Genomic DNA, 27,478 nt, shown 5'->3' with positions numbered 1-27,478 from the left:
AATAATCGCATCAAAAGTAGTCTTCAATTATTAGAACCAACAAGTAATGGAACTCCCTGTTTCAAGTTAAGAGGAAAAGTTCGTTCACACATGAGAGAAGATGCGACTTAAAAAACTATGAAACTGAATCATCTTAAAGTGTGTGAAACTCTTCATGGAATAAATGAATACACCGTCAAGTAAATTATAACTTACTATTTCTATAATTGAATATAACATTCAATATTCCCTACTATTATGAATGATACCAAGAACAAGATTGGTATATCATCACAACTTTAATGCTTGATGCTTCCTCAACTTGGTAAACGAGTCTTCTTACCATCGGCGACGTCTCCTCCCGTACCAATATGCAAATGCAGCAATCGATCCAGCAAGGATAACCCCGGCAGTCGCATGCCATCTATACATTGGTGTTTCTAGAACAGGGTAAGGACCAGAACCAGAACCAGAGCCAGAGCAAGAACTACCAACGTTAATGACTTGTGATGGAGGAGGTGGTTCCCGACTAACCGCCATAGCATAGCTCAGTCCTTGGCTTTCTAACTTGGCCAAATCCTCAATTGCAGGTTTCAGACTGGTGATCATCGCTATAGCTTCATACTCTTCTTTTGTTCCACCTTCAAGAAAAGATCCAACTAGGTGACCTTTGTTTACCCAATATGCTCCAAATGTGTTCCCTGAGAAATCCCCAAAATGTACAGCCTCCCCAATGTTGTCCCCGTAAAATTGCCACGAGAGTGTGAATACCCTGGAGTAGAAAAATGGTACATCGTCAAAGTCACCGGTTTTTTCTGGGTCCATAATGGCAGAGACCGCATGTCTAGCAGATTTTCTGGCAGAGTCGACATGCTCAAGTCTCCGGGTTTCACTGAAAAGCTTGACTGGAAATGCTGCTACATCTCCAACTGCATACACCGAGCTGTTACTCGACTGCATCTTTCCGTTTACCTTGATTCCGCCCTTTTCCATGGTCAGCTGACCATCAAAGAGGCTTGTGTTTGGGCGAATTCCTATTCCAACAACAACCATGTCTACAGGTAGCCGTTTTCCATCTCTTAGGTTGACAGCAACAACCTGAAAATGGTTAGATAATCAGTCAAATCTACAACTACACCGAAATCAGTATTCTGAATTCACAGTGTCTAGCCTGTCTGTCATTCATTCTCAAGGAATCTTCAGGAAAAACTTCAAGAAACAAACAATTCTATGGAATCCAGGATCAAAGAATGCTACAAAATTTTCATTGGGATTGGTTCCTCTTCCTCTCATCAAATGCATAATGTTTCACCTCATTATATCCTAATCACTAAAGAAGCGTCTGTAGTACCTTTCCATTAGAATCCATATCAAATGATGTCAAGACAGTTCCTTTGACAAACTCAACTCCTTTACCCTTGTAATAATCTTCATAAAAGCTTGCAATCTTGGGGGTAAATAGACGAGGCACTATAAAGACAAAAAGATCCATAAGCTTAGGAATAATCTATTCATTTCCCAATAGTACAATATAGGGCAAGATCAATAGTGCATACATCAAGAAGGGTTAAATGACTAAGTAATAAAAGAAAGCATCATAATTAAGTTACTTACTGCACTGTGCTTCAGGGAAAACCATTGTTACATTAATTTTGTTAATCACTAGAGATGCAGCACACTCCATTCCTATGTAGCCACCACCAATTATAACAGCATTACCCCGTGAACACGAATTCATCGCATCGACAAGCCTATTTGCATCCGTTAGGTTTCGTAGATAACATACATTTTCTGCATCTGATCCATTCACTCCAAATTCTTCTAGCTTCAAAGCCTACACTCAAGTTAAAAAAGAAAAAAAAGGACTTGAGCCAAGAACTATGATTCTATGAATATTACTAGACTACCATGAACTTTGAGATCTATTTAATTGGTGAAATGCGTCTCCATGATGCTTAACAAGTTTTGACCACTTAAAACTCAGATATTAACTGAACAAAGGGAAAAAATTAGACTATCAGCAAATGTTAAAGGTGAATACAAGGAAATTTGTGTTATCGTTAAAAGATTGGTTCTATACCCGAGCACCTGTTGCAACGATGAGAATCTTGTAACTAATAGTTTCTCCAGCTGCTGTTAACAAGGTCCTACGCCTAACATCAGCTGAGATAACTCGGGTCCCAAGAACTAATTCAATTCCTGAAAAGAAGACAGAACCATACAACATCTTACAAAAAGAGAATTGGTACCAGGCTGTACAACTTATATCTGCCTGAATCAAGAAATATACTAATGTCTACATGAAAAGGCAGAAAGGAGAACAAATGATCTAAACAATCGTATTCTCCTTTGATTTCTGGTTCTAAAGTCGTGTGCATTTCAATATACAAAGGGTAAAAGGTATAAATAGATATGAAATGACTCAATAAAAGGTGAACAGAAGTAAAAAATGATTAGCATGCTCAAATGGTTCGTAATATTTCTTCATCTACTTATATTAGAATTGCAGATCTAGCAAGGTAGATACGAATTACTTGCCATGTTCTTTGTACCATTTTGGCGTTAACCGTTCCTGATTAGCGCCAACACATGTGTGGAATGCTGGAAGGCGTGCTGGAGCTGCAAATTAGCATAAAATTCCACATTACAAATGTGTCCTATAGAGCAACAAACCAAAAAGCAAAAACACTGGCAAAAGGGAATACAAAAACTAGCATCCTGCTGAATGATAGATAGAACAAGGCTAGCTAGACAGAGCAACTGGCCTATGCCTGAGGAAACGTCTTGTTTTCAACAATTCTAGAAGAAATGTATCCTTAAAGGCCTTAGTCGTCTCAAACTGAAGACGTTTGTTCTATTTTCTTTTCTACCCTATGATACATAAATAACCAGTGATACAGCAAGATTAGAAGTCCTACCTTCTGGAAGCAAATACCCTTTACTTAAAGCAGGCCTCTCATAAGGTGCAACCTATCAGAGGTTCAAAGAAACTGTGTCATAAAAAATGAAAGATAATTCCCACTTGACACATAACAACCAGATGAAAGAAAACAACAAACATGCATCTTTTAATATAACCTTACTGCTTTTATAAAAAGAAAAGAAAAACACCAATTTATCCTCTAGTTACATGATTAATCCAACTCAGATGCTCCACTACAACAGGGAATCAGCACTCAGCGGAGAAATTCCGTGTCATATATGGTAATTAATTATATTCAAATCATACGGAAGAATTACGAGTACCAAAAACAGTCAAATCTGTAATCTGTTAGTTCCATATTAGGCTATAAAATTTCAATCAAGTTAATGGAATTTACTATATCTCCAGTTGATGACAAATACATACATACATACAAAACAGTATAAGAACAAAAACGATTAAATAAATCTTTCCATTTACAAAAGGAAGGCTGAATGGGTGAATTGAGTTGAGAAAAGTCGACTCCTATTTTGAACTAAAAGTGGAATCTCGTAAGTGCGTCCCTAAGAAACGCGATAATTCTTAAATGAAACATTGTAAGCAATAAAAGGAAATAGAGAGAGAGATGGAGGAAAGGAATTGCTGACAGTTTCCTCGGAAATTATGCAGAGTTCGCCATGAGAGACCCCCCTCTTCGTAAATTCAAGGGCTGCATATCCAGATGCTACACCTCCACCAAGAATCACATACACGAACGCCCTTCCCATCTCTCCCTCTCTTTTTCGTTATTGGTCTTCGGAGGTGCAGCCGATTCTGGACAACATAGCCCTGCCCTCCCTTGGAAGCACTCCAACAAACAAGATGATAAAAATACAATATTTTATTTGTTTTCTTTTCAAGCTCAAATTACCATTTTAGTCCCTCCAATCTCTCTCTACATGATCACAATTTATTATTTTCTTATTCCATTATATCTTTCAAAATATCCTGAAAAACTTGCCATTATTTACTTCTTTTATTTATTTATTTGTTGACAATATCTCCTCGATTTCATATCGGATGTCGAGGAGAATAAAATATATTTCATATAAGAGGTAAAAATTCATGTATTTTAAAATTGTGAAATTAATGATTATATGTAATGAGCTAAAACAAATAATATCTACTAGTAGTGGGATCAAATTGTTACTTTGGTATCAGAGCCAATCATGGAACATTGTGCCAGCTAAGACACCGAGTCTCCAATGGACACCAACATACTTTATAGGGTGTGAAAATTTAACATATACGTTTTAAAATTGTAATGTTAATGACCATACGTAATGGATTAAACATACAATATCTACTAGACTCTTAACTAATTAACTATATTTTAATGCCATAATTTCATATATATTCTAATAAATTGATTAATTTAATTAGTTTTATGCTGAATAATTATCGAGATGTTTGGAGGTTACGATTTATATATAAAAAAAAAAAAACTAAATAAAATTCAAGGCTAAAATGGTAATTTTACTTTCTTTTAAATATTATAAGGGATAATCGGTTTCCATTTCCAGCCATCCTACATTGGCGACATGTGGCAGTTAATGAAATGACTGAACTACCATTTTTATCCTTCTAATCCAGTGCTTCTGGGTGTACCAAAATCATAGATGATAGAGCAATCTTAGCCATCGATTATTTTTCAGGAGTGAGATTCCTTTTACGCCAAGAAAACCCGCAGAAGTGGGACCACGGGCAGGTCAACAAAACAAAAGATGCCACGTGGATTGTCAGTAATTTAACGGATAACAAACGTCGTTTAAGATGGGCGCCGTCAGAGATCAAATCGAAGCATGGGCCCGAGGGGAAGGATAACGATACGGGGCCGACCACTGCCACATAATACCTGTCACTTTTCTATTAATATAATTCCATGAATAAATTGGTTTAAAATATTAATTTTTGTTCAGGAACAATAAATTGGGCCAAGCCCAACCCAAACGAAGATTGGCCCATTTATATGGAAAATAGGTTGTAGTATTTCTTGTGGGCTTTCTGTATTGTAGAGTTTCGGGATCCAATAAAAATTGGGCCAAGCCCAACCCAAAGGCAGATTGGCCCATTAAGGTAAAAAATGTTGTAGGATGTCCTCCTAAGCATTTTAGGACACGACAGCATGGAGGACATGTCTGTACACATATGGCCGACCATAACATGTGAAGGAATTTTCCAAAATGTTCCACGTGCATGTCATGTATTTCATGGTTTTTATTTAACATGTGCTTATATAATAAGAGACAAGCACACTCACATATTTGCTTTATCATGATCTATATATATACACACACATATACATGCTTCTCTAGCACGATTTGCTTTTGAAGACTTTTTGCATTTGTAATTTTTTTTTAATGTTTGGCTCCTGATTTTAATAATTATAAATTTAAAATACAATGCAAGCAAAGGAAGAGAGTCGAGAGTTGCACAGTTAGGTAATGAAGTCAAGTTTACCTTCCTCTCCAACATGGTCAAGCTACTTACTCCTTACTTCTAAGAGTAAAGACTATTTTCACAAACCAACACGAGTCATTCAACTCACATGGATTCTAAGAGGTCACCCAATATATAATTTCTCAAAGTAAAACACGTTTCACCATGAAATTCCTATGATCGAGCCACTGAAAAGAAAGTTGCACCTTATTGATATAAATAGAAATTTTCAGTTTTTCTTAGTTATACTATCCTCAGGATTGCTCTCGTTTAGATATGGTATTGGTTCATTCATGTATTACTCTTTTACTCGAGTATCACGTTAATCTCAAATTATTGTTTAGATAAATTTGAGTATCGAAATGAACCGAAACATAACTAAACTTTTGAGAGCCATTCTATCCTTTGATCAAAGGTGGTTGGTTTGATGGAAGAGAGTACGGTGTAACAACATAGGAGCACTTGTACAGGAACATTTAACTAAATTTTAAATTAATTAGTAGTGTGTATATTTATTATCATTAAAAATATTAATTAAATGAGATTTAAATTAGTCCAAAATCTAGTAAGTGAAGTTGTAGCATGAAGCTATGCTCTCATATTTTTCTCACATTTAAGTAAGGAAGTTGACGAAAATCTGTTTTCACTATAATAATTTATTTAATGTAAATTTATTTTCTTACTTTTTATCTCTATGGTCCCTAACTTTAAAATAATTTCACCTTTATTCCTTTTTTTTTTATTCCCATCTTTAAATTTTGCTTTTTCGAGTTTCTATACTTTTTAATTTGGTCCTTCAATATTTTACGAGAGTAATGATTCTTTTAAATTCACTTTAATAATATACATCGATTAATTTCGAGTGCCATGTCGACTTGTCATGTTTCAAAAGAGCTATGAAATTGTGATGAGTAAGCCACTTATGAACTTCTAACTATTAGCAGGTTTCTTTTATATATGTTACCCGAAAGAAAGTACTATTCATTATTTATTTGCCAAAATCGAAAGTAAAAGTTTTGGTTGAAATAACAAGTCTCGTATAGTCATTGCTAGTTAAGTAAAATTTTGCTACTAGTAATGACACGTGTGAATCGAATGAGACCGCTCGGTTTGGCCGAGCGAAAGAAACATCAACATGAGTTTCTGATGAACATCCCATAAAAAAGATCAAAACTATAGAAGGAAAATTTTTATTTAAGGTTAAACTATACATAATTTAAACACAGCTCTTGTTCCTCCCTGCAAACATTTCAATTAAGTAATTGCATGGACCAGAGATCCTCCATGCTCCAGTAGTTGTCATTACTTGCCCCATTCTCACGAGGCCAAGTTGTGTGCTCATAGGCCATAGCCTCAATATCTCCTTGAGATGATGGGAGGTAGTCATGGCTGATCTCCATCGGCTCTGCAACATTATGAATGCTTGAAACTTGGCTACAAGGGCTGATGCCACCATCGTCGTTCGTCTCCAAACCGCTAGCGATCGATATCATCAGCTCACCAACTTTCTCGCCTTCCTCTTGCTGCTTCATATGCTTGTGTATCCTCGTCCTCCAGTAATTCTTTATCTCGTTGTCTGTTCTTCCAGGAAGCTGTCTCGCAATTTTTGACCACCTGCCAATTTTTTATTTTAGAATACCATGTTGTTCTGAGTTTTCCACTATATTTATATTCTCCTTATTTGATCATGAAAAGAAAATGCTAACAACTGAGTAAAAATGGAAAGTTTTCATCACTTTAGTTTTCTTTTTAGCAGGTTTTTAAAACGTGCAACAAAGCTGTCCTAAATGGAATCTTGTACAGAGAGATGATCTTGCTTCCATGTCAAACATTCCAAAAAGAAGATTCATAATCATCAGAGATATGTGGACTAGGAGCTGTTCTTAAAAACTTTTCTTTGTTTTCAGAATAGAATGTCATAAAAAATTCAGGTAACTTCTCTTTAAACATGACCACAAGATCAAGAAACTGACCTGTTGCCCCATTTAGAATGCAAGTCCATGATCAAGACCTGCTCTTCAGGAGTTATATTGCCTCTCCGAACGCCAGGCCGAAGATAGTTCAGCCATCGGAGGCGACAACTCTTCCCGGTACGTTTGAGACCTACAAATGCAGAAAAATACCATTCAGCATAAGAAAGCATGAAGCCAAAACATCCCATCTACAAGATTGCAGTCAAAAAGGAAAAGGAAGGTAAAAGAAACAGAGAGAATTTACCTGCAGCTTTGGCCAGTGAATTCCATACTCCTTCACCATGATTGGCAATGTAATTCATCAGAATTAAGTCTTCTTCCAATGTCCATGGCCCCTTTCTCAGTTCATTATCATCCTGAGAAGAGCTTAACCTCTCTGTACCCATCCTCTCTCACTACCTTGGAGTGGGAAGCTAATAAAATGTAAGGATGGATGAAGGCTTATATATAGTGAAACGGGCATGTTTATATGTATGTATGCATATATGTATGTATGAGGAATATAGAACATGTACATTGTTTTCCATTCTATGCATGACATGAATCAATTGGTCAATGAGGGGAATGAACATTTAGGGTAAGTAGAAGGGGAGGTGAGTTTGAAGGACAAATATGACTTTTTGATGTTTTTAAAAAAGTTATGGACCCAATCAATTTGTAATAGTCTTAGGTCACTAGGGTTTTAAATAATAGTTTACAGCAATCGTTTTCAACACTTGTGTATCATGATGCTTGTTTATGAATTATAAGAAAAGGGGATGGAAGCGATGTTAATGCATGGATATTGAATTCATTTGTAATAAATGTTGTTTAAATTCATGGACATAGTTTTAAAAAATAAATAAATATAATTTTTAAGAATCTGCATAGCAACACACCTTGGACAATGTGACCTATACACAAGAATCTGTCCAATTAAACACTCTAATAAGCTTATGCAACATCAAGAGCCACTAATTGAACTTTAACCTATATGGAACATAGCTACTGTCCAATTTTGAAGCTGGTTGGCTTCGAATTCAGAAAAGGGAGCTTGTTAAATATCTATCTCCAAAAGTGCTACCTGATTAACAATTGCATATAGAATCATAATATTTGATGGGTCGAACCCAGATCAATCCGAAACACAAAAGTATAAACTACACGGGGATGAATAAAGACAACGTCCTCATCTGTAGTCTAAAAAGTAGACGATATTCTAATATGTTTTGTACAAAATCTACTAAATCATGAAGCTCCCTAGGCATATATGGCTGTAGTTAAATGAAGGAAATAGTATTCAAAAGCAAAGGAAACCTGTGTTCTGGTTTGTAAATGTCTCAAGGTTCAAGGGTTCAACTTCCTATATCCAATGTGTGTGGTGGCTATCTTTCCATGAGCCGAAAAGAAAGTGATCTTATGTTAAAAGATAAGAGAGCATTGGCAACAAGATCAAAATGGGATGAGTTGAAAGCAAACCCATAAGATAACCATTTTTCACTTGATTTTAAAACTTCACCAATTTTAAGGAGAGGGATGAGTTGAGGGTCAATAGGCCAGCATCAGATAGCCGCCAACCAGCCTAGCAAAACATTTTGCAGAGGCGATTAATGATCCAGATGAGATTGTCCGACTGAACTCCATAGCCAAGTAGAAAGACAAAGGAGATCTCAAAAGGCAAAATAATATGATCACAAAGAAAATTATAACAAGGTTGACTTCTCAGAGAAACTATAACATGGTTTTGATCATTTTAGATCAAGTCACAAGTATACAAATAGAAAATACATATAGAAGTTTCAAACTGTTCTGCTGCTAATGACACTTCTTGAGAAAAGTGAACCATACCCCTATCATCGCCAAACTTCACCCACAGCTCAGTCTGACATTCAAGAGCCTCAACCGCTTCATGCCTGTAAAAAGAAGGGAGGCTTCCAGATTTACAAATGATCTTCCAAGTGAGTATTGCAGCACAGATTTCATTGATAAAATGAAATAAACAAAAGAGAGGGAGAGATAGAGCTCTCAAAGCAAAACGGATTACAAGATTTGGTTCTTTTAACAGTCTTTATTGGTGGTGTAAGTGTGTTATCCCTTTACTGCAAGTGTTTTATCCCTTTTTCGGATTAGTCTCAAATTCATCCGGCCAAGTGGAAATGTTTTTTGTGATTTTCAAAGTAAATACGCAGTTTCTACTATTCAAACATGAAGAAAAAATTTAAACTAAAATGTGGAAAAATGAGATTTCAGATCATGTCAACAGACTTTTGTGCTTACCTTGCTAGCAATATTGTTGGAAAGCCAGTCTAAACCCTCGTATAGACCCTCTCCAGATGTTGCACACGTGCTCTGGATGTACCTGAAATGAAGTGTTAATTTAAATATTAGCACAGCTGCTCAAACCACTTCTTTTGAGTGTAATTTATAGTCTTCAATCACTTCATTTCCAGTTGAGAAATTGTCAAACGTTCGTAAAATGAAATTTAAATAGGTTGATATGGAAACTTCTCTACCCATTTCTATAGTACAATCCTTCTCCCTTAAAATACTCTCATCAAAAGTACACTCAAAAGTAGAATTTTGATGGCACATCCATGCACATTTAGCAACTTCTGAGGTAGAAAGTTCCTAAGTCAACATTGTGGACAAATTTTTCAAAAGACCATACTTCCATAAAGAAAATGAAAGTATAAACTATGGGCAACACACACACACACTCGCCTACAAGTTCAGTCTCCCACATCCAAAAAGGGAGCTGTCTTCTAGACAATATTTAGAAAGAATGGGTAGTTCAAAGTTGAAAGTAATCGAGACTAAAGTTGCTAGCAATTGGACTTTATATTCTAAAACTGAGGATGCTTATGAGGTTGGAGGATTTCTGGAGCTAATGTATATCTTTCCTAACCTAATCACACATGAAACATTTGTGAGAAACGAACTAGAATACAAGTGTATATAAAAGCTGATGAAATTCTAGATGAACCTAAAAAGAAGAATGAAAAGGAAGGAGAGCTTCATCCATGCAAGCCCTCTCTGCCCTTCTTACATTCCAAAAAGCCAAATGAAAAGCTCATATCAAGTTTGGTCAAAGAATCTAGTTCCATCTTTAAACAGATGTTCTCTAAAAAGAAAGTAAAGTGATAATGCTGCTCGGAGTAGGAGCAGACAAGCCAAATTTCAAAACATGAAGCAAACTAGTGAACAGATGATACTGAGTCACATTGGCTTTGGTTAGAAAACAAAATAGAAGCACCCCCGATCAGTCTCTTTAATCCAATCTATGCACAACAGTAAGCATAGGTAATAGGTTCTGGAATATTTAAAAAATTGAGCCCGTGAAACACATAATTGAATAAAAAAAAAAATCATATGCAGAAATAAAACAAAGCTTCAGAAGAAATAATAAATAAAGAAACAAACAATAATAAAAGTATTTTACCAGTGTCGTTGACGGAGTGAATGAAGACCAAGCTTGTCGGTAATTTCTGCAGCATTCATCGCATTAGGAAGATCTTGCTTGTTGGCAAATACGAGCAACACAGCATCTCTCAGTTCATCCTGAAAGCAGATTAGTTGGGAACTCAGCGTATATTTTCTATAAGTTTGGCAGATGCCCACAAATTATGTATAAAGCTAAAAACAGAAATTTTCCATTTCTTTGGGGGAGGGTGATAAGAGAAATGCTTTAAATATTACAACAACGAAAGAGAATTCTACATCAATAAGAGGCTAAAACTGAAAAAATAAACGATTGGGTGGCAGGGGGATATGTAGAGAAAAAGAAAAGATAACAGATACAGCATCACCCAGTTTCCATTCGGTATAATATTAAGACCAAAAGAAGAAACATGCAGATCAGTAATTTCTAAATTTCCCATCATTAGCACCTGATGTGAGAAAGATGAAAAGTAACAATAAATATAATTAATATTGACTTGAACATAGCTCAACTGGTTAAAACATATATCTTAAACTAAAAGGTTAGACGTTCGAATCCCCCTACTCCTTGAACTCCAACAAAATAATAATAATAATATTACATCAGTACACAGAAATTTATCTTCACAAACAACAGGAAGCAACCTATGATATTATAGCAAATACATTCAGTCTACTATTTTTATTCTAAAACAGAAAGCAAGTTCAACTGTATGGAAAGAAAAATCGAACAGGGCCACACCTCATTCAACATTCTGTGCAACTCATCTCTTGCTTCAACAACACGATCCCTGTCATTACTATCCACAACAAATATAAGACCCTGTGTGTTTTGGAAGTAATGCCTCCACAGCGGACGAATCTATTCAATTAATAAAACAAATAATGAATAAATCAGTTTCCATCAAATTTACCCGAAACAAAACAATATCTCATCATAGTCATGTAGAAAAATCAAACACATGAAATTAAAACAATATATAAATGGAGTCATCCCAAATCTCAATTATGACACTGACTAGCAAGTTGCAACCTAGAAGCTTGAAATTGACGCATAATGGATCCATGACACAAGCATTGAAAATTCCAAGCAATTATGAACAGCAACATCTTTTACTTAGAAAAAAACACTCCTAAAGAAGAATTAAAGATTACAAAAGGGTGATGCAAAAACATAGGAAAAACAAGCCACGAAATATAAATTACAAGATAAAAAAGCCACAACTATGGAGTACCAAAAACAAAGGAATAACACACACACACAACCAAAAAAAAAAAACCCAACAACTCAAATGAAGGCATTAAAGGAGGTCAAAATTCAAACAGCCTCCTCCAAGTCCCAAGACCCCTTGACACCCTAAAAAAAACCCTATGCTTTTGAGCCTCAATCTCCCTGCACGTGCAGGGGAGGGGAGTCTTGTAGCTCCTTTTTCCATTCTCCTGAGTATATCTCAGAAGTTAAGGCATACCTACTTCCTTTAAGAGATCTTAGGGTCAAATTCACTCACTCACATGTAATGTAATATTCTAAAACAAGAAAAATGTGCATCCGATATTTTGTCGGGTAGGAGGTACTGCCATATCTAGATATCAAAACTTAATCTATACTCGAAGAGAAGGAAGATATGATAAGATGAACAAAATACTTCCAATTAAATTATTCAGACGTAATCAGCACAGCAGCACCAGACTGCTGAACACAGCCAGCAACCCCCACCAAGTTGTATATTCAGGTCCCTAAGGCCAAAGCCAACAACGCTGACAAGCACACATGGATGACAAGAGAGTAGAGAGAAAATAGAGGTGTATACTTTGTCCTGACCACCAACATCCCATACTGTGAAGCTGATGTTCTTATATTCCACAGTCTCCACATTAAATCCTGAAAAAAAAAAAAAAAAACACAGCACCTTTATGATCTATCTTATATTATTTGCTATAGTTTGTCAACATAATGCAAGGAACACATCGAGGGGCACACAATTAACAGCAATCAAAATGAGTAACAATAACTCGAATTAAGCAATCAAAATTTGACATTTCATGAAAAAGTCTTGCAAACCAAAGAACTCACCGATTGTAGGAATGGTCGTGACAATTTCTCCGAGCTTGAGCTTGTACAATATCGTGGTCTTACCAGCAGCATCAAGACCAACCATCAAAATGCGCATCTCTTTCTTAGCAAAAAGCTTGCTGAAGAGCTTGGTGAAGGTCAACCCCATTTCTGCTTTGCCTTAGCTGGCTATCTCTATTTGTCTGAGGAGCTGCACAAGAAACCGCAAAAGTGATCAAAACAAGCAGACAGTACAACAACCCGAAGAAGCCAAAAAAACAAGACATCAGGAAGGAAAAAGAAAAATGAAACGGATCAATTAGAAGAAACGTATATTTCGGGAAGATGAAATTGAGATCCTCATCTCAACATCCGCAACAAATCAAACAAAGCTAAGATCGACTCTCAAACTACCAACAGGAGAAAATCTGATCAATAAATCCCACTCGATTCCCCCTCCTAATCAAGAATACAAAATCAGTTTTCAAAAATTGAAAAGACAAAACAAAACAATCAACACCTCAAAACCCTGGAACAAATATCGCAAGAACATGAAATATTCCAACAGATTTCACATGCGATTACAACAGTCAAGGCATCAATTGGAAGAACATGTACAAAATCAATAGAGAGAGTTGAGAAAAATACTGGAGTTGGAAAGGTGGCGCTGTGGAAAGCTCTGAATGGGAGGAGGAGGGCCGAAGGGGCGAACAAAAGTTAACCGCGGTCCATTTTATGCCCCCGCGGTTCCACTTTTTATTCCCTTTTATTCAGGTGTTCAGTTGAACAACTTTCGCTATATTATATTACCTTAAATTATATTTATTTATCTTTTTTTCTTTTTTTTTTTTTATAATTAAAATAACAATTTAATTGGTAAATATTTTTAAAAATCAATATCAACTAAACTCAAGAGATGTCTCTGCACCGTCCGATCATCCAGCTGTTTTTATAAGTCTTTTTATTTATCATAATTATCAAATTAAGTTGCGATCTTAAGGGGAAAGAACAATTATATATAATAATTATTTTCAAAGCATGAAAGTTAACGAAGAACATAACAACGTCTTCCACGTCACCTTGGACATGCATGTCCCACAAATTTTCCTAAAATACAATAATTTATAACGACCTAATGATGATTAATTAATTAATTATATATTTTATATTTTTGCGTCATTTTAATTATTCCTTAAAAATACTAAAGAGAGGGAGCTGAACAGTCATAATCAACAAGCAACATGAACCGTTGGATCAAAAAGCATCCAACGGCTCAAGATCCAATGGGGTCCACTGCCTTTGCCTTTCCTCACTAATAAAACCCTGTAATAACATTACATTACATTACAGACATTTTCATATGAAAAAAGAGAGAAAAAATCAACCTTTGAAGCTTTCAACTTTTCTCTCTTCTTCTTCTTCTACCTTCGCTTCTGCTGCATGGAGTTCGATTCAAATTTCAAAGATGATCTCCCGCTCCTCTCGAGCTTCTTCTCCGATAAGCCAGAGTCGAAGCGGAAGCTCAACGACGATGACAACGACGATGACACCGGCGAATTTTCCGCTATGGAATTAGCCACCTCCCCATCATCATCCAAGGGTTTGTTCCATAATTTGCAGCTCCACAACTTCGATCGTGATCATGATCGTGATCGTGATCGTGATCATAATCATAATCGGTATCATCAATATCTTCACCACTTCCCCATCAATGGATCTGATTCGTCGAGCCATCACGAGCTCGATCGTCATCAGTTTTCAATTGACGGGTCCTTACAAACCCTTCTTGCAGGCATGCCAAACCAAACCTTTGATCCAAATTTTCAACCTTTTGGCAATGAATTCTCTAAAGATCACACCTTTGAAAATGGGGCCAAGTTCATGCATGGGCTTCTAGGCTCAAGAGCCGTTTGGACAAATTTTCCCGGAAACTTTGTGCCTCAATTTTCTCAGCCGCCAAACAGTAATAGTAGAAGTAGTAGTACTCATTTAGGGCTGGGACCAGCAACTGCAGGGCGGTGGTTTCTTGACGAGATCTCTTATAATACCGACAATGGATACGATCAGAACAAGAAGAAAAAAAGAATTCAGTCGAGAAAGGAGAACCGCCCTCCTCCGACCAAGCTGCCGAACATCGTAAAAGGACAGTGGACTCCTCAAGAAGACAGGTACCTTAAAAATTGAATTTTGATTTAATTTTATGTTCTTGAGCTAGGGTTTTTTTTTTTTTCTTTTTTTCTTGATGAGATTTAATCATGGCCGTTGATTGCATTTCCAGATTGTTGGTGCAGCTGGTTGATGAATATGGAGTCAAAAAATGGTCACAAATTGCAAAAATGCTGGAAGGGAGAGTTGGGAAGCAGTGCAGAGAGAGATGGCACAACCACCTCAGACCAGACATCAGGGTTTTTTTCTTTTTTCCCTCTCTTTTTTTTTTTTTCTTCATACATACATGCATACATACATACATACTCGAGCGTATTAATTAAAAAATGTTAATAATTCCGTGTTTTGTTAGCGTAGAAAGCATGTCCATCACACATTACATGCGTATTCCTACCGGCATACCATACATTTTGCATATATGTCAACATGCAGTTTATAGCATATTATTTAATTTTCAAAACGAATGATTCGCTATTTCAACGCGTGTGGCGCGTTGTTTTCAGATATAGCGTGACGTTTTGGTCTTTCTTTGAAGACGCATGATCTTTTTCGACACATTTTTATGGATTTTTAAGTACTTACCATGTCTACCGTTTGTCTATATCTAGTTGACAACTCAGGAAGAAGCGGAAATTAGGCGCTATTTAATCAGAAAAATTGCCTTCATTTGTTTCTTAATTTGTTTAGATAAGCAAAGAAAAATATGAGTGATGGAGTGATTATGTGAGTTTAATTTCAATTAGTGAAGATTTTATGTGAAAAATCCAATGATTTGAGCAAAGTTTTGTAACAGTAAATTGAGAATAGTTAATTAGCTCTTTTTGGCATTTGGCCTTCATAAATTTTGGTCTAAAAATAAATAAATAACGCCCAAAACCCATTTTATTTTTAGTTATTAAAAATAAATCTATTTATTCATTAAATTTCTTTCTTTTCTAAATTAGTTTCTCTTTAAATGTGGTCAAAATTTTATTTTTTTAAATAAATTAAAGTTAATATAGTAAATTACCAGCTTAATTTTAAATTTTTTAATATTTAGGTTTATGTCTATTTATTTATTTATTTATTTCTGAAGTAGAGGTCTATCAATTTTATTTATAATAAGTCCTTAATTTTTTTTAATGAATTTTTAAAATATATTAAATAAGTTAATATAAAGTAAAATTTTGAAGTTTTTATATTTATTTTTTAAAAATTTAGAGCTAATTAAAAAATTCATTAACATTTCTTTGTTTTTTTTTTTTTAATTTATATTTATTTTTTTGGTTTGGGCTCTAAATTGAATTTATTATTGTTTATAAGAATTGTGATGAAAAAATGGTATGTGGGTGCAGAAAGACACATGGAGTGAAGATGAAGACAGAATATTAATAGAAGCTCACAAAGACATCGGAAACAGATGGGCGGAGATTGCCCGGCGGCTGCCTGGAAGGACTGAAAACACCATAAAAAACCACTGGAACGCCACCAAACGCCGCCAGAATTCCAAGAAGCTGAAAGGAAAATACCGTGATTCCAATTCCAACGGCTCCATCCTTCAAAATTACATCAATTCCGTCACCGCCGGAGACCGCAAAATCTCCGATTCGATGCCGCAGCTTGTGGACAGCCACAGCCCTGCGGCGGTGAACGGCGGAGGGTTCTACTTCGAGTTCGGGTCGGGGTCGGGTTCGGGTTCGGGTTCCGGTTCCGGGACGGAGATGGAGTGTTTGAATCTGATGCAGAATGATGCGATGAAATCGGAGATGGATCTGCTGGAGCTGATTTGTCAGGGAAATCTTTGATCCATATAACTATCTATATGTATCATCTAAATACAATACATGTTATAATATCATAATAATTAGGGTTTAAAACTGCAAAAACAAACTCGAAACTCGCGTGCGACACATGGAAGGGAAACTCTTTTTTTAGGGTTTCATTTCGGAGTTCAACTTTGAATGATCTTGTTTATGTTTGCTTGTATTTGATCTTGTGTGGATTTTTGTTTTCATCTTAAATGTTGAATGAGATATAAAAAATGAGAAGGTCAGGTTCGGGAATAGGTTGAGTTTATCTTTGATATATAACTTGTAGATTACGTTTGTTACTTAATGTTTAAATTTTAAATTTAAGGTAAAGTTCAGGAACAGATTGAGTTCTTTGTAATAGAACATGGTGAATCGGGCATGCTACTTCCCAACTTTCTGCCTCAAGCTTTTGAGTGCTGATCCTTGCTTGGGCTGCTCTGAGGCGTCTCTTTGGTGCATCGGATCGTACGTACTATTTGCTATTTGAATGATCTTATTTATGTTTAATTTGTTGTGGATTTTTGTTTCCTCTCCTAAATGAGATTAAAAATGTGAAGGTCAAGTTCGGAAACAGGTTGAGTTTATCTTCAGTGCATAACTTGTGGATTAAGCTGTTATTTAATGTTTAAATTTTAAATTTAGGGTGAAGTTCAGGAACAGATTGCGTTCGTTGTGATAGAACATGGTGAACTGAGTGTACTACTTCCCAATCTTCTATCTCAAGCTTTCCGAGTGTCGATCTTCGCTTGGGCTTGTTCTAAGGCTTCTCTTTCGTTCATCAGATCCTACATACTATTGCTATTTGTTACTGGACGACAAGTAAATTTCTCAGTTCAATTTTGAATGATCTTGTTTATGTTTAATTTGCTGTGGATTTTTGTTTCCTCTTCTAAATATTGAATGAGATTAAAAATGTGAAGGTCACATATGGAAATAGGTTGAGTTCATCTTTGGTACATAACTTGTTGATTACGCTCTTACTTAATGTTTAAATTTTAAATTTAAGGTCAAGCTCAGGAACAAATTGAGTTCGTTAAAGTAAAACCTGGTGAACCAGGCATACTACTTCCCAACCTTTCTGCCTCGAGCTTTCGAGTGTCGATCTTCGCTCAGGCTCGCTCCGAGGCTTCTCTTTCGTTCATCGAATCCTACGTACTATGGGCTATTTGTTACTCGACGACCAACAAATTTCTTGAAATAATATATATATATATATAAAAAAAAAAAAAAAAAAAAAAAAAAAAAAAAAAAAAAAAAAAAAAAAAAAAAAAAAAAAAAAAANTCATAAACTAAACTGTGTTTGTATTCAGATTCATCTATAGAGTCTTCAGCTTAGAGTTCATACGCTTAGCCCTTGAATACAAAAAGACTCCCATGAGAGCTATTCCAGTTCCTGCAACCAAAGATTCTCACGCCCATAAGCCTTCCATTTCCTTTCCCTAATAATGATAATACTATGATCATCAGAAGCCTTCCATTCAAGAAGGGTATGAGAACAATACCGAGGGCGTTTAGATGTGAGACGGCTGTTTGGAAGAAAATAACAGAGGACACTATCACCACCACCCGCTTCAGAGAGTTTCCTACTGCATGGGTTACTGGTGAAATTTCCTGTAGTATTGAATAAGAAACCTGCCCACCAAAAACCGATGGATGTTTGAATCTCTGACCTCTTGGTCGAGAATACGTGACAATTAATGCTAAGTTATGCCTATTTTGTCACTAACCTGCTGATAGCTATGAAAACAGATGCCAGATAGAAGCAACCTAATGCATAGCTCGCTGACATTCAACCCTTGATTTGCCTGAAATTAAGAAGATTAGGGACAGACCCATCAAATAGAAACTAGTTTTATGTATATTTGGTGACTTACAGCTAATTGCAGGTATGAAGGACTGAATTTAGTGCCTTCAAGGAGAAGAGCTGAGGGAACCAGCAGGATAAATGAAATGATAGTAATTACAGAGAAGAGATTGATATTGTCCAGTGCCTACTCAACAGCCAAAGTCAAAGAGAAAAGACATTCACTGATATTATTGTAAATACTGAAGTGTAAGCAGTAGAAGAGCGAAATGGTTGAAAGTTGGTACCTCTTTGTGGACCATGAGCTTTTTACTGAAGATATTACGTGATTGATTTGTGAGATTTGAAGCCATGGCACTGCTGAACCCAATCCTGTAACCAAAGCTCAATGAATATGCAGCCCAAAATGAGGAACAAAGTTATGCAGCCCAAAGAAACGATATGACATGTGATCTTACCAATTAAATGAGGCTTCAGTAAAAGATGCGAGTGCCACTCCTCCTACAACGGGTACCAGCGAAAGAACAACCCAAAATGTTGGCCTCTGCGTATGGATCCAGTGGTGGAACAATTTATAACAGCCCAAACCCACCACTAGCAGATATTACCTTCTCTCGACTTTAAAACTCAACTACTAGGGAGAGATTTCCACATTCTTATAGGAAATGTTTCATTCCCCTCTCCAACCAACGTGAGATCTCACAATCCACCCTCTGGGAGCCAGCGTCCTCACTGGCACACCATTCGGTGTCTAACTTTGATACCAATTATAACAACCCAATTCCACCATTAGCCGATATTGTTTTCTTTGGACTTTCTCTTCTAGGCTTCCCCTCAAGGCTTTAAAACGCGTCTGCTAGGGAGAGGTTTCCACACCCTTGGAAGAATGCTTCGTTCCCCTCTCCAACTAATGTGGGATCTCACAATCCACCCCCTTGAGACCTAACGTCCTCACTGGCACACCGGACAGTGCAAGACACTGGTCGGAGTAGGAGTAGACTCTTTCCATAATAGACACGTTTTAAAGCCTTTAGGGGAAGTCCAGAAGGGAAAGCTCAAAGAGGACATCGGCTAGTGATGAGCTTGGACGGAAATAGAAAAAATAGAGGAGGATTGAAGTTGAGGTACCTCAGCCAAGAAGAAAGCAGAGAGAAGGACAGTGAAAAAGGGCTCCATTGCTTTGATGGTGTGAGTGAATGAAACCGCAACTTTGCCAAGACTCACATTGGTCAATATGTTGCCCATGGTGTGCGCTACAGCCAGCGGAAGAATGGCAGCAAACTGAAGAACAAGTATTGAATACAAACCAATTCATCTAATATGTTAAGAGTAGTAGTTTCACATTACTCAGTTAAAGGTAATATAAGATAATACCTGGGAGCGATTGACGTTGGGTCTGGGATGAAAATTGAGAGCCCACATTAAGCTTACTATGACCGTCCCACACGCGAATTGAAAAGCGGTCACCGTAGTTGGAAAGGGGAAGGCTTTCAGAACCTGCACATTATAATATCTTTTTTTTTATTCAAATATATATATATAAAAGAAGACATTTATCACATTAATTAATTAATTAATAGTTTATCAGTGTTTACATCGAGCCTAAAATCTTTTTTTTTTTTTTTTTTTTTTNTGTGTAGCTTTCGATTAGTGGGGTTATTATTATTATTTTTTTTTGGTGGACGTTGACCTTACAATTATCTTTTCAATAAAATTATGAATATTTAGGAATTCACATATTTTTCATATGGAATATTATATATATATAACACTTCAAATATTTAAAATGAAAAAAAAAATAGAAAAATAGTAAATTGACCGACTAGAAATATTCTCCCTCGTCAGTATTAATCCAATCTCAATCTGTGTTAATGGACAAAACTACCCCCACAAACCGCCGACCTTGTACGGCTCCTTAATATTAATGGGATTTTTATCATTAAAAATTTATGACTAAAAGTACTAAATTAATAAAAAATATCTCTATATTTTGTATTTGACTTTAAAAAATATTAACTTTTTTAATTTTAATGATAACTTTAAATTTAAAAAAATTAAAATTACAAACTATTAGTAGTTTGTTTCAAAATAGTATTTTTAAAATATGCTTCAACAAAGTTCAAAAATATATTTATTATTAAAAATACCTATAAAATTTTAAAATTACTTTAAAATCTTTTACTCTTGTATAAGGACGAAAGCTGTCTATCGATACATCATAGATTATCTCGATACAAATTTAAGAGTATTTTTTTTAGATGAATAGGATTTTTATTTCTATCCAAAATTAATAATAATTGAACTTTTTTTAGTTATTGAAAATTTTGAGAATTTAGGATTATGATTAGAAAATCAAACGAGCAGAACAAGAACAGTGCAGAAACAAAAAGCAAAAAGGAGAATCAGAACCTGTTTGTTGAAAATGTTGTAGTAGATATTCAAAAGGTACCAAACACCAAACATTGAACCAAGCCGCAGATTGTTAACGAAATCGGCCGATTCCTCAGTCTCGCCAGCGCTCTCCGGCAAGGAAGCCGCAGTTCTCGTGAATTTCTGGAGCCTCGAACTGAATCCGGAGCAAGAAACAGCGATCGAGGATGGGAAGGAACGAAACGGAACAATGTGAGGAAAGTGAGGGAAATTAGGGCTTCGAAGTCGGCATGAAATTAGAGGCAATGGAAAAGAAGTAGCCCTAGCAGGAGTGCTAGGGGAAAAACACATGGCCAAAGCCAATACAGCGCTCTGCATTTCTCTCGAATGCCAATGACTCCCAGAGAGCGAACAAGTAACAGAAGACGTTCGTTTATTCCCGTGGAAGGAGGTCCGGTTGCCGGAGAGTGGACGGAGGAATGAAAAGAAGAGACAGAATCAAGACGTTACGGTGGAAGATGTCTAATTGAGATCTGGATATCGGCCATGGAAATTAATGGCTGAAATGGAATGCCGTTTGGGAAATCAAGAGCAGTGGGGTTTGCAAACACGGAATTTGGCGCCATGAATTACTGGTTCAGAAGTAAACAAGGCCCACTCAACATTGACTAACTTCGAAATTTGAATCGAGCTTTCGTAAAACACATCAATTCTCTGCTTACTTCGAACAATATAAAAGTGGTGTGAAAAACAATGAATTATTAACGGATTTAAAAGTTATGTTTCACAACTAAAATAAGTTCCTATCGAATATGGTATTGATATTAGTCTGGTCTACATCTCGTGTTTTGATTTTAGAGAGTGGATAAGAATGGGGCAAGAAATTGTGGATGGGATTTCCCCACCTAAATTTCTCTTTTTTTAATTTACATATTTCATGAATTAAAATAATTGTGAGACCGATAAAGTTCGAACGTATCAAATTTGCATATAGACATTGATAAATTTACCCCAAAAAATGTCACATAATGGAAATTTACATGTTATAAAACCTTAACAATTTTATTCTGATATGGATATGACATATAAATATATAAGCTAATTGCATTTAGCAATGTAACCCAATGTAAACGTTAACACATTACACCAATTTCATTGAAATTATTTTTAAATATTATGAGAGATGATGTAACAAGAATTGGTGCAATAAAGTATTTGGTTAAAAAAAAAAAAAAAAAAANATTTGCATATAGACATTGATAAATTTACCCCAAAAAATGTCACATAATGGAAATTTACATGTTATAAAACCTTAACAATTTTATTCTGATATGGATATGACATATAAATATATAAGCTAATTGCATTTAGCAATGTAACCCAATGTAAACGTGAACACATTACACCAATTTCATTGAAATTATTTTAAATATAATGAGAGATGATGTAACCAGAACTGGTGTAATGAAGTATTTGATTAAAAAATAAATAAAAATCCCACCAAGAATGTGATATATGGAAATAACTGGTCGAATGCCACTTTTTATAGAACATGAGAATCTGGATAGATACTCACCTCGTGATATCAAAGATTCCTATGAAATAAACAGCCCTTGCTCGTGGACGAATATGAAAAGGATCTGCAACAAGAGATTATAGGCTCTTGAGAAGGGTCCATCATGGGGTCACCCATATTTTAAAAACGTCCATCAAATTGTTTAATAAAATGCTTCTGGTTTTCAGTTCTATTAACATATCAAGGAGAGGAATTGATTAAACAACATAGTGTAAAACCATAAACGGCCATGGAATCAGTCCTACAGCAATTCATTACATTCATAGCTAAGTATTCAATTATTTTGAAATCATTCAGCCATTCATTAACTTCTGTTTCTGTAGAAAAGGTAGTAAAGAATCTTTGTACCTGGAAATCAAATCTCCATCTTCAATAACTAGTCATTTAGTTGACCATTACAGGAGGTCGCTGGAGTTTTGCCACCAGATTCTGTGCTACGGCATCAATAAATTCCTCTGTGTTTAAGTAAAACTCCCTTGATACCCTGCAAGTATAGTACGAATCTAAATAATTCTAAGCTTGAAAAATGAGAGTAGTGAATGAGATGAAATGTTTAAACTGTTACTTGGGTCCGTGTATCAGTAAGGCAAGATCCTTGGTCATTTTCCCAGATTCCACTGTCTCAACGCATGAAGCCTCCAACTTCTGAACAAAATCCAGTAGCCTCTCATTTTGATCTAGCTTGGCCCTGAAACCATTTAATCATAGTTAAAAATGGTCAGTTCCTACCTAGTTTACTACTTCACAATTCCCCATTACAAATATGTATCCAAATTATAGAGTTGCAGCAGTTCAGTTAAACGATGGTTGGTTTAGGTGCCTCTAGTGAAGACAGAATTAGATTCCATAAACGCTACTTAGAAGGAACAAGAAACACAAATTTATGCACACCATTGTAAACCCCGAGCAATATTGGGAACGAAGAAATATTTGTCAGGATTACATTAACCCTACCTCGAGAAGGGAAAAAGGAAGAAGAGATCGCAACTTACCTCGATACTTTAAACCAAGGTTAACTACATTGAAGTATCAAATAATCGAAAAAACAACTATCATGGATTGACTTAGTAGTCAAATAAGGACCATGAGATTAATAAAGGGCTTAAAAGGAATAAGTCCCATCCATGGTGGCTACCTACCTAGGATACCATAGCAACCAAATGTAAAAGAGAAATGATTGCCAAGATTAGTTGAGACACTCATGGTCATAAAAAAAAAAAAAAAGATCTAAAACCCTTGAAAGGAAAATACTAGAGAGCAGTAACAATGGACACTTTCAACATCATCCGGGCAAAGCTACAAATTGGGATAATACCTATGCTCAAGCCCCCGTGACCATGCAAAAATAGAAGCAATACTATTTGTACTGGTTTCTTGTCCCTTTTGATGTAATCGGTAGTGCCGTGTTACAGTGCCATGAGCCGCCTCAGCTTCCAACGTCTTCCCATCAGATGACAACTGCAATAAGTTTCAATTTTTAAGGCGTTTGTCAAGGTTATGAGTCCATAAATTTCATATTCGCAGGTGTTTACCAATACAGAAGTCATTAGCCCCAGAGAACCAAATCCTGCCGATGGAAAAGAAGCATTCATACTCAATACAAACAATAAAGACAAGAACAAAGATTATTTATATTAACAACAAAATACGTGATGTTAATGTCCAAAAGTAACTTGCATATTCTGATCAAATAGAGACATCAAGAATGAAAATGATAGAAGTATGACCGAGTAGAAGTAGTTTTATATTGAATAATACTATTAGATATTATTGATATTTAAATTATTAAAGCACGTGTTATTAATAGACACCAGACAATAGAAAAGTTGATGGCATTACCTTGTGCAAGCAAATCACTCTGAACGTCCCCATCATAATTTTTGCAAGCCCAAACGTATCCACCTTCACTTTTTACAGCATAGGCTACCATATCATCAATAAGCCGATGTTCATACCTAAACGCCATACCAAAATACATTCAGCCATGGGCAATAGATTAGGCATAACTACAGAGAACCGAGTAGGTTAAAAATGTATTGAACCATATCGAATATTCTTCAAACTTCTGCTTCCACTTCTCCTCATACACTTCTTGAAATATGTCTTTAAACCTGCAGGCCAGTACTAAAATAAACTCACTTTGACAATTTCTAGGAAACTGAAAGTAGATATCAACAGTACAATCAACTAGATATAGGGAAACAAGTAAAAATTACCTGCCGTCATATTTCTTGAGAATTGTATTTTTGGTGCTCAAATACAGGGGCCACTTCTTCTCAAATGCCAGTGACATTGATGACTCTGCAAATGCTTGAATAGACTACCAATTGTATAGGAACGTGTTAAAAGGGTAATTTATGTGATGCAAAAATTGAACAAGTTTGATGGAAGTAGACAAAATAACCAACCTCGTCAACATTGTACATAGCAAGTGCTATGCCTGGTCCTTTGAAGTCATAAACCTCGAGCTCTCTTGGTGTCTCCCCATTTTCTGGAACTGAATAGAAACAAAAATAAATAAATAAGAATAATTTTCCCAGAGAAATACATGAGAATGAGTGAAGAAAAGAAAATTTTCTCACCAAACACCATTTTAAGCTTTCCAGGCCCTGGGATGATGGTATCAGTGGCACGGTATTGATCACCAAAAGCATGCCTACCAATACATATGGGCTTCTTCCAACCTGTATCCAACCAAGTACTGTAAAATGTTCCATAATGGATTATGTATTACAAGACAAGATTAGACAATGAAAGTTACCAGGAACAATTCTCGGGATGTTTTGGCATAAGATAGGTTCTCTGAAGACGGTACCTGTACAAAATATATTATTATTATGATGAAGCTCATACTTTTCTCATAATAGGACATTAAAAATATATTAACATAAAGGTAAAAATCCAACATAAATAGAGCTCACAGAAAAGGTCTCCAATTGGTATAGCCACCAAAAGGATTGGAAATTCCCAAAATCCTAAGAATGGGTTCCTCAACTAGAAGCCAACCATTTGATCAAGTCCAAAACCTTTTCTCGCCCTCTTATTTCTACAGCCAAAATACTAAGGTCCGTCTCAACCCTAATTTCCCAATTACAAAATCTTAACCACATTAGACTAAGATTTTCGAACTTCCAAAAAAAAAAAGACTGTAAGATTTTTCTTCTTTATTCTTTTTAGGTAGTGTCGTGTCCAAATAACACTTGCACTAATTGTTAAGAATGTTCCTTGAAAAATAAGGTAGTATATTTAGCCAACAAACCGTTAAGAATGTTCCTAATTGTGCCATTGGGACTTCTCCACATGGCTTTAAGTCCAAACTCTTTAACTCTGGCCTCATCTGAAAAATGAGATAAAGATCAAGAGAAATCAATTAAAGCTGATAATTATTGCAAATATTACATCAATGAAGAAAATTCAATCGGGATGCTCTATGATTTAGCGACTGTAAAATATCAGATTGGCATGGATACAAATGACGCACCTGGAGTGATTGTAGCACATTTTACAGCAACATTGTACCTGCATTCACAATGTTCGAAGGAGGACAAAAAGAACAACTCTGAGATAAGCACAAGAACTCAAGTAATGTGTACTCCATTATTGAGCGGATGTTTAGTTCTAATTGCTTTTCTAGACCTGAAATTAATGATACTATCTTCACCAACTAATTGTTTCTCCGTCCTCGTCTCAATTAGAAAATTACACCTCATATAAGCATCAACAAGCTATAAAGTATGCCAATCCAGTAGAAACTCATAGCCATGTTCCCTATGCAATCAATTATCAGCTAATTTGTTTGCTTCTTGTCTCAGCCTTCCACCCAAAAATACATTATCTATAGTTTGAACAGCTTCTGACCAATTTTGAAAGAACACGCCATTGAGCACAAGCAAATAAACATTGTTGAATCCAAAATAAGAAAATCCCCAAATAAATTAGCTGAAATTCTACCAGTAGAACATACTTAAGAGTGGCTTCTGCACTCTCTACAGTAACTCTGTCATCAGTAGCGTCCCGGTTCAGTATCCCCAAGTCATAATACTTTATATCCAAATCCAGGAACGGGAAAATAAGCTACAATGTAATTGAAAACAAGAAACAGTATCAGAACAAATCATCTCCCTCGAAAAGATTAAAATCGAAACAATTTCGTGTAGGAGTAACCATACTTTCTCTTTTATCATTGTCCATATGATCCTCGTCATTTCATCACCTAATAGTAAAAAATCATCAAAATCAGTCAAGCCGTAACAAGCATCCAAATGAAAAATATAAGTTCACAGCACATGAATCTGATCAATTCAATAATCAGAACTAGATAAAGACCAGACAAGTCAAGCTCAAGTTGAAATATTTGAAGCGACAGGAAACTGAGTTCACATGCAAACAACATTCACTCTGTAATCAACACTCCTAGGTTTTCAAACTGAGTTCTAGCCAAAAAAAAAAATAATAATAATAATAAAATACAGCCAGAAACGCATTCCAAAATCATCCTCAATTCAATTCGATTAGAACAGATTGATTAAGAAGCCACAAACACGATATATTACCGTCCATTTCGACAACAGGATTCAAGACGCGCACTCGATCAACACCAGAAGAAGATGCATAGCATCGAAGCGAAACGGCAGGGAAGCGAATTGGGCAGGGGAGCTGATTCTTGAGAAGACGTCCATTGAAAGGAGTAGAAAAGGTGGAGGAGAAGTGGAAGGAAGGGTTCTTGAGAGCAAGAGATGAAGACAACAGTGTGGCACTTGACATGGCGGTTCGAATGAGTCTGGCTTTCATCTCATCGCCGAGGTTTGGGCGTTATAGGGAAGGAGCCTAAATATGTGGGGTTTAATTAACCGTCTTTTTTCTATTTATTTAGTAAAGTTTGCCAATGAATTTATATAAATCACTTCCTAAAACATGTTAAACCTAATTAGATGCTCAGACATGGAAAA

General features: G+C 35.8%; 6 protein-coding genes across 6 annotated transcripts; 1 reads left to right on the top strand and 5 right to left on the bottom strand.

The window, feature by feature from the left end:
- Positions 1-107: 107 nt before the first annotated feature.
- On the bottom strand, positions 108-3,760 carry LOC111779821 (monodehydroascorbate reductase 4, peroxisomal-like). Its single transcript, XM_023659983.1, has 7 exons — positions 3,550-3,760; positions 2,898-2,949; positions 2,518-2,598; positions 2,060-2,178; positions 1,594-1,813; positions 1,331-1,449; positions 108-1,077 (listed from the first exon to the last, which is right to left on the bottom strand). The coding sequence occupies exons 1-7, from the start codon at positions 3,667-3,669 to the stop codon at positions 319-321; spliced, it is 1,470 nt and encodes a 489-aa protein (XP_023515751.1). The 5' UTR covers positions 3,670-3,760; the 3' UTR covers positions 108-318.
- A 2,743-nt stretch (positions 3,761-6,503) lies between these two features.
- On the bottom strand, positions 6,504-8,908 carry LOC111800696 (myb-related protein 305-like). Its single transcript, XM_023684509.1, has 3 exons — positions 7,598-8,908; positions 7,354-7,483; positions 6,504-6,994 (listed from the first exon to the last, which is right to left on the bottom strand). Exons 1-3 carry the CDS (start codon positions 7,737-7,739, stop codon positions 6,631-6,633), a joined length of 636 nt encoding a protein of 211 aa, XP_023540277.1. The 5' UTR covers positions 7,740-8,908; the 3' UTR covers positions 6,504-6,630.
- Positions 8,909-9,000: 92 nt separating this feature from the next.
- Positions 9,001-13,600, bottom strand: LOC111800705 (ADP-ribosylation factor 1-like). Its single transcript, XM_023684520.1, has 7 exons — positions 13,472-13,600; positions 12,845-13,034; positions 12,582-12,652; positions 11,513-11,632; positions 10,772-10,890; positions 9,610-9,691; positions 9,001-9,245 (listed from the first exon to the last, which is right to left on the bottom strand). Exons 2-7 carry the CDS (start codon positions 12,990-12,992, stop codon positions 9,240-9,242), a joined length of 546 nt encoding a protein of 181 aa, XP_023540288.1. The 5' UTR covers positions 12,993-13,034; positions 13,472-13,600; the 3' UTR covers positions 9,001-9,239.
- Positions 13,601-14,191: 591 nt separating this feature from the next.
- LOC111800687 (transcription factor MYB118-like) lies at positions 14,192-17,021 on the top strand. Its single transcript, XM_023684497.1, has 3 exons — positions 14,192-14,991; positions 15,102-15,228; positions 16,324-17,021. Exons 1-3 carry the CDS (start codon positions 14,264-14,266, stop codon positions 16,771-16,773), a joined length of 1,305 nt encoding a protein of 434 aa, XP_023540265.1. The 5' UTR covers positions 14,192-14,263; the 3' UTR covers positions 16,774-17,021.
- A 1,046-nt stretch (positions 17,022-18,067) lies between these two features.
- Positions 18,068-21,682, bottom strand: LOC111808174 (phosphoenolpyruvate/phosphate translocator 2, chloroplastic-like). The gene is made up of 9 exons (XM_023694006.1): positions 20,993-21,682; positions 19,958-20,080; positions 19,712-19,864; positions 19,042-19,127; positions 18,871-18,955; positions 18,654-18,770; positions 18,507-18,584; positions 18,282-18,411; positions 18,068-18,172 (listed from the first exon to the last, which is right to left on the bottom strand). The coding sequence occupies exons 1-9, from the start codon at positions 21,329-21,331 to the stop codon at positions 18,096-18,098; spliced, it is 1,188 nt and encodes a 395-aa protein (XP_023549774.1). The 5' UTR covers positions 21,332-21,682; the 3' UTR covers positions 18,068-18,095.
- A 671-nt stretch (positions 21,683-22,353) lies between these two features.
- Positions 22,354-27,386, bottom strand: LOC111779489 (isocitrate dehydrogenase [NADP]). Its single transcript, XM_023659596.1, has 16 exons — positions 27,083-27,386; positions 26,699-26,742; positions 26,494-26,603; positions 26,011-26,048; positions 25,789-25,866; positions 25,291-25,344; positions 25,112-25,213; positions 24,938-25,026; positions 24,746-24,849; positions 24,572-24,640; positions 24,369-24,484; positions 24,062-24,096; positions 23,845-23,987; positions 23,095-23,217; positions 22,878-23,013; positions 22,354-22,593 (listed from the first exon to the last, which is right to left on the bottom strand). Exons 1-15 carry the CDS (start codon positions 27,318-27,320, stop codon positions 22,914-22,916), a joined length of 1,443 nt encoding a protein of 480 aa, XP_023515364.1. The 5' UTR covers positions 27,321-27,386; the 3' UTR covers positions 22,354-22,593; positions 22,878-22,913.
- Between the last annotated feature and the right edge of the window lie 92 nt (positions 27,387-27,478).

The sequence above is a fragment of the Cucurbita pepo genome, chromosome LG01 (assembly GCF_002806865.2).
Source record: "Cucurbita pepo subsp. pepo cultivar mu-cu-16 chromosome LG01, ASM280686v2, whole genome shotgun sequence".
Lineage (NCBI taxonomy): Eukaryota > Viridiplantae > Streptophyta > Magnoliopsida > Cucurbitales > Cucurbitaceae > Cucurbita > Cucurbita pepo.
Note: the sequence above shows the minus strand (reverse complement) of the source record. Positions and strands in the feature narration are given on the sequence as shown.

Bases quoted from the DNA above. Each gene is read 5' to 3' on its own strand.
- LOC111779821 (XM_023659983.1), bottom strand. From the start codon at position 3,669: ATGGGAAGGGCGTTCGTGTATGTGATTCTTGGTGGAGGTGTAGCATCT. The intron at 2,950-3,549 runs GTCAGCAATTCC...AACCTCTGATAG, and splicing joins GCATAATTTCCGAGGAAACT to GTTGCACCTTATGAGAGGCC. The intron at 2,179-2,517 runs GCAAGTAATTCG...TCTTCTTTTCAG, and splicing joins AAAATGGTACAAAGAACATG to GAATTGAATTAGTTCTTGGG.
- LOC111800696 (XM_023684509.1), bottom strand. From the start codon at position 7,739: ATGGGTACAGAGAGGTTAAGCTCTTCTCAGGATGATAATGAACTGAGA. The intron at 7,484-7,597 runs GTAAATTCTCTC...CTGCATTTGTAG, and splicing joins TTCACTGGCCAAAGCTGCAG to GTCTCAAACGTACCGGGAAG. The intron at 6,995-7,353 runs GTCAGTTTCTTG...AAAAATTGGCAG, and splicing joins CATTCTAAATGGGGCAACAG to GTGGTCAAAAATTGCGAGAC.
- LOC111800705 (XM_023684520.1), bottom strand. From the start codon at position 12,992: ATGGGGTTGACCTTCACCAAGCTCTTCAGCAAGCTTTTTGCTAAGAAA. The intron at 12,653-12,844 runs GTGAGTTCTTTG...TTTTTTTTTCAG, and splicing joins CACGACCATTCCTACAATCG to GATTTAATGTGGAGACTGTG. The intron at 11,633-12,581 runs GTATACACCTCT...TTAATTGAATAG, and splicing joins ATGTTGGTGGTCAGGACAAA to ATTCGTCCGCTGTGGAGGCA.
- LOC111800687 (XM_023684497.1), top strand. From the start codon at position 14,264: ATGGAGTTCGATTCAAATTTCAAAGATGATCTCCCGCTCCTCTCGAGC. The intron at 14,992-15,101 runs GTACCTTAAAAA...TTGCATTTCCAG, and splicing joins TGGACTCCTCAAGAAGACAG to ATTGTTGGTGCAGCTGGTTG. The intron at 15,229-16,323 runs GTTTTTTTCTTT...ATGTGGGTGCAG, and splicing joins ACCTCAGACCAGACATCAGG to AAAGACACATGGAGTGAAGA.
- LOC111808174 (XM_023694006.1), bottom strand. From the start codon at position 21,331: ATGCAGAGCGCTGTATTGGCTTTGGCCATGTGTTTTTCCCCTAGCACT. The intron at 18,412-18,506 runs GTTAGTGACAAA...TTTGGTGGGCAG, and splicing joins GTTTTCATAGCTATCAGCAG to GTTTCTTATTCAATACTACA. The intron at 18,173-18,281 runs GTATTGTTCTCA...CTTTGGTTGCAG, and splicing joins CTCACATCTAAACGCCCTCG to GAACTGGAATAGCTCTCATG.
- LOC111779489 (XM_023659596.1), bottom strand. From the start codon at position 27,320: ATGAAAGCCAGACTCATTCGAACCGCCATGTCAAGTGCCACACTGTTG. The intron at 25,345-25,788 runs GTTTGTTGGCTA...TATTTTGTACAG, and splicing joins AATTAGGAACATTCTTAACG to GTACCGTCTTCAGAGAACCT. The intron at 25,027-25,111 runs GTGAGAAAATTT...GTTTCTATTCAG, and splicing joins AAAGCTTAAAATGGTGTTTG to TTCCAGAAAATGGGGAGACA.